Source organism: Phaethon lepturus, unplaced genomic scaffold, assembly GCF_000687285.1.
Source record: "Phaethon lepturus isolate BGI_N335 unplaced genomic scaffold, ASM68728v1 scaffold15819, whole genome shotgun sequence".
Lineage (NCBI taxonomy): Eukaryota > Metazoa > Chordata > Aves > Phaethontiformes > Phaethontidae > Phaethon > Phaethon lepturus.
The window spans coordinates 13,022-22,206 of record NW_010562907.1 but is presented as its reverse complement, the minus strand read 5'-3'; the positions used below and the strand labels follow the sequence as shown (position 1 = coordinate 22,206).

At 46.7% G+C, this 9,185-nt stretch overlaps 1 protein-coding gene across 1 annotated transcript; it reads right to left on the bottom strand.

Moving 5' to 3' along the window:
• Positions 1-3,006: 3,006 nt before the first annotated feature.
• On the bottom strand, positions 3,007-8,687 carry LOC104626502 (solute carrier family 22 member 18-like). The gene is made up of 4 exons (XM_010294442.1): positions 8,505-8,687; positions 6,380-6,477; positions 3,831-3,976; positions 3,007-3,143 (listed from the first exon to the last, which is right to left on the bottom strand). The coding sequence occupies exons 1-4, from the start codon at positions 8,685-8,687 to the stop codon at positions 3,007-3,009; spliced, it is 564 nt and encodes a 187-aa protein (XP_010292744.1).
• Between the last annotated feature and the right edge of the window lie 498 nt (positions 8,688-9,185).

The following is a 9,185-nucleotide window of genomic DNA, read 5'->3' as shown; positions in this document are numbered from 1 at the left end:
TACACCCTCTTTTGTATACAAACCACTGCTATAACATATGAATAATGCTGTCAACAACAGACGGGGAACGTTGGCCAGCTTTGTGGTGAGGGAGAATGAAGAATGCAGAATGGACAGAAATCTCCAGCTTTGCTCTTCCATGACATGGCAGAAATACTTATTTTTCAAAGGAAGGAGATTGGGTCCTTCTTCTATGAAAAAAATTGGAAATGACCATGCAGCTGGAGCCTTCCTGTACAAATGTGGGAAACGGGCAGGGATGATTAACAGCCCATGTGTAGGATAGAGCAACAGGGTCAAGGAGCCTCACGTACATCCATAATGCGACACCCACTCCTTTCCCCCCAGGTGAGTGCCGCAGGCATAGCCAGAGCTGCTAGGGATGCTCTTGGGGACTGTTCCATGGCACAGACCTGCCTTCATCTGCTTGCAGGGCTGAATCCCCACTCACCACCAATATCAGCCAAAACACTAAAAAAAAAAAAAAAATCAATCATCAGTAGATTGCTTCTCTAATCTTTGCATGTGGCTGAGATGTGGCAGAGGAGCAAAGCATGGTGTCAAAACAAGGGTGGGATTTGGCTGCAATGAAGGTGGCTACCAAACATCCAGAGTGGCTTTCTCAGCCTGGAACTGCTGTTTATAAAATCAAACCCACCCTCTGCAGGTCAGGATGGTCAGAAGGGCCCTGCCAGCATGCTGGAGTTTATCCCTTGTTAATGGGAATTCCTACCGTCCTTCCAGGGGGATGCACAGATCCTCACAGAGAAAAACAAATGCTGCCAGCAGACAGGCTGCTTTCCCCAGTCCTGCTTACAGGACTGAAGAGCAGCCCCAAAACCACTGCGATGGGATGCTGCAGCAGCCAGGCACGAACTGTGAGCCGAAGCTGCCCTCCGCCGGATGCAAGGGAAACACCCCACTGCAATGGGAAAGCCCGAAACTATGTTGTTTTTCAGGTGCAGGTCCCTTACTTTCCCATAATTACAGGCAACATTCACTTTTCTCAGCGTTATGTTGCAGGCACAAAATGCAAGGGCCAGGAGCTTTCAAAATAAGCCGCAACCTGGGAAGTCTGGAAGCATCTTCTTGTCTGACAGCACCAAGCCCTGGCATCCAAAAGCCGGACTCCATTCCAGTGTCTCTAACTGAAACAGGGGACTCTCTCCCACTGCTGCTTTTTCTATAAACCAGCGACTGATGCACACACTGGAAAGTGAAACCCCATAAATTTTTGCTAGATGACAATGCTACTTGAATGTTGATGTTGAGGCATATAACCAAAGATTAAGCTGAGAACTGAAGTAACCTTTACTTTCAGACAGTTAACACACAGAAGGGGTACGATCACTGTATTTGATTAAAAAGAATACTTACTAAAATCCCATTCAACCATCAACACCTATAAATACTTCAAAGTCTGGAATTAGTTAATATTATGTACAACCCAAATTTTCGTTTTATGTAACCATATAACAACTACAAAATGAACCCTCCCAGCCAGCTTTGTGTCAATTGACCAACACAGAACAGGCACCAAAGAATTTAGAAAAATCTTTTCAGGTTTCAAGTGAGAGGAAGAAAACTCCCGAGGTTGCCTGCAGCAATTAATTTGGCCCAAAGTACAGCCGCAAACAGAGTTTTGCGGGGGCTACTCCCTAAGGCAGCAAGGTTAAAGTCTGCCACTCAGTTAACCTTTGCAAAGATCCGAGACGCAAATAGCATCACCGCAGCACCTGAACACACACGGACGCGCAACGGGGTTCAGAGGGCAACGCACGACGCCGAACACCGTAGCCGAGCGCGCCCCGTGCAAAACGCCCAGGTGACGTATCACCATGTAGAGTCCGCAGCGCTTATGGCGCTAGGGCAAGGATCGGGGGCGGGGGGGGAGGCGGACGCAAAAATAAAAATCAATGACATTTGACTGCATGTCACGACAATCGATACGGAGGAGGGGAGGCCGCCGCGACGGGGCGCGACAGGCCGACGGCGCCACCTAGCGGAGGGGCACTGACACACCCCCCACACCCCCCGCCCTTGCAGGACGAGCCCGATTCCTGAAAACCAGAGCTTCCCCTAAGGATTTTGTTTTAACCTCCACCCCGCGCTGTTGAGGCGCTCTAGTGCTCACAAAGGGGGGGGGGCGGGGGGCGGAAATTAAGAGAGTTATTTCGGTGCTAAGCTGCTAAGTGTCCATAATAAAAGCAGCAGAGCAAAATAAATGCTCAAAAGTTCATATGGGATTTTTTTTTTCCCCCCGCCCCTCACCAAAGAAATGCTGGGGAATCTTCCAGGACGGTTACAGCCATGTGCGCTTCCCTACCCGCAAAGTTCTCCGACACACCACAGCGCTTGAGCTTCCTTTAAAGCTAATAAACAGAGACCTGTAAATAGAGTAAAATCAGGCATCGCTCTCCCGTCGCAGCACACGAGAGAAGGCAGCAGCCCACTGCCACGTTTCGGGCTGTGGAAAACAAACAGGGAAGCGGCAGGCATGTGCAGGCAGGCATCTTGCTGTGACAGGGATAGACCTCCTCACTCTTCTTCCCCACCATCCCAAGCTTGCTTTCCCTTTTCCCAAGGTCTTGCTCCGTGTTGAGCATCCCCCAAGCACACCAGTTTCCCCACTGCTCCCAGTTATCATTTCTCAGTTGTGCAACACTGTTTCTTAAAAGCAAGCGATGCCATATGTGCTGCTTTTCAGCACTCTCAGCTGCAAAGAGAAGACAACCAGGAGACAGACAGACTTTCATACGTCAACTTGTTTTTAAATTAATTTAAGTAGACAGAAGGTGGGATTTTCAACGAGGTCCCCTTAAAAACAGTGGGAGTAGTTTTTTGTAGCAGTACGGAAAGCAAAATTTCGAATTCTGGTACGATCCTCTGCTGCCACCAGCAGTTAAGATACGATCACAAGCTGGGGGGTCGGGGGGGTGGAGCAAAATACCCCTTAGCAGCTCCCTCAATGGTTGCAACAAGGCCAACACCAAACAAGTGGACCACTCACCCAAATTTGGTGGAGAGGACACCCCCCAGGGCAGAGCCAACGATGATGCCTATTCCAAAGCAAAGACCCAGCTTCCCTAAAGCATCAGCACGTTGGGCAGGAGTAGTCACGTCTGTAATAACCTTCTGAGCACCTGCAGGGAAACAAATCCCTTGAAAGAAGCTTGTCCCAGGGTCTGAGCAGCGGGTGTAAGTTTTTAGGCCACAGAAGCAGCGCCTGCCACAAAACGCTCCTTGCAACCCTGGGGCAAATGCTCGCGCGTACCGCTGAATGGAATTGGTTCAGCCCATCAGACACAGGAGACAAAACACTCAAGCCACTCAATGGCAAGAAGAGGCTTAGTCTATCAGCTTGAGTCCCCTCGCGTGAGTTACATGGCCAACTGAAGTAGAACAGCTTGGTGAGTAATGGAGGGTATTTTTGTAACCACGTTTCATTTTCACTAATATGTTAGTTTTACCAGGAGAAAGAGAAAAGCTTGTATATAAAGATTCTGGTTATGAGAAGGCAGCTGAGAAGTTTGGGATAGCTCTGCTGCCAGCAAGTATTCATCACCTGCATCTGAATGGTGAAGTCCAAGCAAATTGCTCAAGATCATAGAGGAAAAGAGACCTGGGACTACAGGCTACCAGCCCTGCTTTCCATAACCAATACACCCGCTGCTTCACATTCTCGCCATTTCATCCCTGATAACCATCAAATGTTCCTCCTGCCTTCCTTCATGCTATTGAGCCTGTTGACTTCAAGGAACATGAGCAAGAAGAGAGGAATCAGTCAATAAAAGCAAGTTGGAAAGTCACTCAGCCCTGACTGACCTTACCTGGTAGCCCATGCATGAACACTGCTGGCAGCCTGGAGAGGAAAAGGAAAGGGATGCTGGTGGAGATCGACATGAGCAGGAAGAAGGTACTTCCAGATGCACAGGAGAGAATTAAGGCAGCTCGGATGCCAAATTGATCTGCAAATCTGGTAGAGAAATGGTACAAGGTTGTCAGAAGGGCAACCATGCAGGTCATTACAAGTGTGATGCACCTAGGTGGATGGAGCATGTCATTTACCCGCCACAGAAAGTGCTGGTCAGATTCTCAGAAGTGCTCTGTTCCCAAAAGAGGACTAGATATTCAGAGGAGCTCAGCTTACTGGGTAACTTCTTTTCATTGCTGACTACTGGCAATACAAAACTTTGCCTTGCAAAAAAAGTCAAATACCTCAAAACAAGCCCCCCCAAAACTGGAAGTCTTGCCTGAAGGAGGAGTGCAAGGACGAGTGCTGAAGAACCAGTTGCTCACTTGGGAACGTGGGCATTGACACTTTGGTGTAACAGGGGAACGCGCAGACAGCTGCCACTACTCAGCCCGTCTCCAGACCCCTTGTAAGCACAAGATAATATGTGCTTGCTTAAGTCCCTTCCACTGGCTTTTCAATGAATAAATGTGATTTATCTCAGAGCTGCTAAAGACCAGCCACAGGCAGAGGCAGTTATGGCATCTCAGCTCAGCAACTCATTCAATGTTACCGCTTCAGAGCACATAGCGCCCTCAAATTTTACTTTGCAGCTTTTAGGGTTGGTTCAGACCAGGGAATCGGGCTAGCTAATTTTTTAGTTCAGGTTCATGGCAATAGAAGTTATTCCAATGTCTTTCCAGAGGATGTTCAAAGCAACATTTCTCATTCAGCACCACTTAAAGAAAATAAATAGATATCTTTCTATTTAGGTTCAATAAAGACTTCACAATAGCGACACAAATTTTCTTCTATTTGAGGGGAAAAACCAAAAAAAGCCAGATGAGGTTTTGGTTCAGGTTTTGTTCAACTCCAAGATACTTAAAGCTAAGTTGGACAAAGTCCAAGAGTTCTGGGTTTTGCTCAGAAAGGGTTCTGAGCAATTGGGATTAAGATGACTGTAAAATAGGCCTTAGATAAAGCTTTTCACTCTAATTCCTCCTTCTTTCTTTTTACTGAAGTTGCCTATTACATTTAGCAGATGAACGTTACCTTGCAAAGCAATTAGTTGTGCTTACACTAAAAGAAACAACCAAAAACAAATGCCAACACTGGTCTACAAAGCTAAGCATAAGTAATTAAATGGGTTTGTGTTGAGGAAGAGGTACAGGTCAAAGCTGCTCTGTTTACATAAAAGCCAGGGAAGTTTATATTAGCTGTTTGTAACCTAAAGACTAGATAGTCTATATATATCTATTAACTAGATAGTCCAGGGCTTTATTGGTTTTGTTCCTTAAGAGTAAATCCAGTGCTTCACCTTCTCATGGCTATTTAGCAGCATCAGGCAAGAAGAAGGAGGAAAACTAACCTAAACACCACATTCTTCTCTCTCTCACCCCCTTCCTTCTCTTTACCTACCTTCACATCGAGGTCAAAGCAGCCTCACATAGAATCATAGAATCTTTGTGCTGGAAGGAACCTTTAAAGGTCATCTAGTCCAACCCCCCTGCAATGAGCAGGGGCATCTTCAACTAGATCAGGTTGCTCAGAGCCCCATCCAACCTGACCTTCAATGTTTCCAGGGATGGGGCATCTACCACCTCTCTGGGCAACCTCTTCCAATGTTTCACCACCATCATTGTGAAAAATTTCTTCCTTACATCTAGTCTAAATCTACCCTCTTTTAGTTTGAAACAGTTACCCCTTGTCCTATTCGTTTCAGGCCCTACTAAAAAGTCTGTCCCCATCTTTCTTATAAGCCCCCTTTAAGTACTGAAACTCTGCAATAAGGTCTCCCTGGAGCCTTCTCTTCTCTAGGCTCAGCCACCCCAACTCTCTCAGCCTTTCTTCATAGGAGAGGTGTTCCATCCCTCTGATCATCTTTGTGGCCCTCTGAATCCTCTCCAACAGGTCCATGTCTTTCCTGTGCTGAGGGCTCCAGAGCTGGATGCAGTACTGCAGGTGGGGTCTCACCAGAGCAGAGTAGAGGGGCAGAATCGCCTCCCTTGACCTGCTGGCCACACTTCCCAATTATTTTCATTGACAGCTCTACTTATCATCAATAAATACGCTCTTTCTTAGGTTTCCCAGTCACAAGACGTTCCTAAGGTTACACACAGCTATAAAACATTTGCAGGATTAAGCTGTTAGGATCTGGGCTCTGAGGACTCTGATGGTTTAAGCCTGTTCCCAGTATATTATTACACTTAAATGTGTGTCATTAAAACATAGCTAAGTTAATATAAAGGCTGCTTCTATTCTGTGGTATTTCTAATTATAGTACTTATTTTCCCCTTGCCCATTTATGAAATCTTCAAACATTTCAACAGGACCATGAACCAGAACTAATTTTTTTTTTTATTAGAATATAAAAATGCCTGGCCTTTTTCAGCTATGAAAAGGGTCATGAGAATTGTTCTCACTTACCTTCCAAAAATGGGACCTCCCACAAGCTGGAGGACACCAAAGGTTGTCTGGAGGTAGCCAAATCCCACTGAATCCAAACCTAGGCTCTTTGCCAAGTACTAAAAACAAAACAAAACAAAAAAAAAAACCAAACCCAACAGGTCAGGGGAAATAAAGTATGCTATATTTCTGAATAAAGCACTTAACATCTGTGTGAAAAAAACTACAGCTCCAAACAAGCACTTCCTTCAGTTTCCTATACTTACAGATGAAATCTTCAGCAGGTCAGACACAGGCTGCTGAATAAAGACCAAAAGACTCCATCCCACATCATGCACTAACGAAGATCAGCAGGATGTGATCAAAACCATCAATTTTGCACCAGGTGACAAATCCAAACCACCCTTTACCTTTGCAGTCCAACACAGATGAACATAATCAGCTACCATTAAGGGGGATGAGGTAGATTTTAAGTAGCTTTCCTGCCTCCAGACCCCACACCTGGGGCAGCCCAAGCACCACCCAGGAGATGATTGCAGTAAGGTCTTGGAGCTGTTGTTTAATTGAGCAAGCTGGAATCAATGCAAGCACAGTATGGGCAAAATACTGTCTGTACTTATAATCTGGATGGCACACGCACAACCTGAGCTGGCAAAAAAACATAGATGCACACCCTGAAGAGCCAAAATCCTTTGGGGTTTTTTACTTCAAAATTGTATGCTCAAGGGACAGCTATTTCTGATTCATGTTTTTATTTTGTGCCATCTGCTAAGAGCTGTTTAAAACTCTGAGCCAAGGTCAGCTCTGGTGTAGAGGTGCCCCAATCTTGCCCCTTTCCCTGGTACATGCTCTTGCACCCAGGTCCCTAAACCCCTTGTAATTGATCAGTGGTTGACTACGCCGATCTCCCATAAATAAACTCTCTCTCAGCATGCAGGCTCAGGGCACCGTGGTTTAGGTCCAGAAGGAGGGAGAAGTTTGCCTCTGGAGGCACAAAACCAGCTGAGAGATCTCCCAGAAGGCATGGGCTCACCAGAGACAGTGGGTGGACAAGCGTGTCATAGATCCAGGAGCTCACAAGAGCGGGAAAGCTGCCCAGGAGAAAAGGACCTGGGGATGTTGGTTGACAGCCACCTGAATATGAGCCACCAGTGTGCCCAGGTGGCCAACAGCATCCTGGCTTGTATCAGGAATAGTGAGGCCAGCAGGACTAGGGAAAAAACCATCCCTTTGTATTTGGCACTGGTGAGGCCGCACCTTGAATCCTGTGTTCAGTTTTGGACCCCTCACTACAAGAAGGCTGTTGAGGTGCTGGAGCGTGTCCAGAGAAGGGCAACAAAACTGGTGAGGGGTCTGGAGCACAAGTCTTATGAGGAGTGGCTGAGGGCACTGGGGTTGTTCAGTCTGGAGAAGAGGAGGCTGAGGGGAGACCTTATCGCTCTCTGCAACTACCTGAAAGGGGGTTGCAGCAAGGTGGGTCTTGGTCTCTTTTCCCAGGTAACAAGTGATACTACAAGAGGAAACAGCCTCAGGTTGCACCAGGGGAAGTTTAGATTGGATATCAGGAAAAATTTATTCACTGAAAGGGTTGTCAGGCATTGGAACAGGCTGCCCAGGGAAGTGCTTGAGTTACCATCCCTAGAGGTATTTAAAAGATATGTAGATGTGGCACTTAGGGACATGGTTTAGTGGTGGACTCAGCAGTCTTAGGTTTACGGTTGGACTCTATGATCTTAAGGATCTTTTCCAAACTAACTGATTCTATGAAACCAGACAGAAGAGTCCAGGAAGCGAGAAGCAAGGATTCCCACTCACAGCTTGTTTATTACACCCTCAAAAAAACCCACCTCTGATTTCTGCTGCCTGCTTCTTGGGTCACTCTTCCGCTGCAAGCAAGAAGACACAAACCACAGCAGCTTCCCACAGGGCCATCAGGCCAGGAAAGGTCTCTAGGTACTACTGCAGTACAAGCAATAAACCAGCTCTTACTGCTGGGCATACCCTGAACGCAGTCACAGCTTGCCTGCTGGGGTAGGAATACGCTTTCCTCTCTCCTGCTAGAAACTCTCTTCTGACTTTGCTGGAAAACTACATAGCCTGACTTTGAAGGCAAGATGTGCTGTGAAGCAGGACAACCCATACTCACAGGCATGACTCCCATCTGCATGAAGAGGAAGGTCAGCTCTAGGGTTGCAATCAGGTAGGCAACAAGAATCACTTGTCCCCTCTTGATGTCTCCCGAGCAGCCGCTGTCCCCCAAGGTCTTGATCCTCATTTCCGAGGCTTCTTCCTCACCTTCAGAACAGGCTTTTGCGTTCATAGCACTCATGGAACGATTTACTGCAGGCTGACAGGCTGAAAAACGACACGAAGGTACTTTCTAGCTGGGAACACAGATCATACGTCAGGTTTAGAAGCTGTGTGTACAGTTCAAAGCTTACAATGTGAGAGGTGCTGAGTCAGCATGCCAGGGATTTATTTTTTCTTTCTTTTCTCCCCTCTGCATACTTGCCACGCAGGATTAAAGGTGACCATGCATCCAGCCACGGATCTTGTTCTTCAGCCTTGTTCCAAGTAGGCTCATTGCTTCACCTACCGTCTCAACAAAAACCAGCTTGTAAGTCCCAGCAGGGTGAAAGTGGACATTGTCCCAAACAAGAGCACGTGACAAACTCTTCAACTCTTTAACTGTTTCACTTCTTTTACTTTTATTGCCTCTGGTGGCTCAGAAGAAATGACTATTTTAATTCTTCATGAAAGGCACTTTGATTTTATCTCTGGAGGGTGCAAGTGAAGCTTACAGCAGAATGGCTATTTCCAAGTCCTC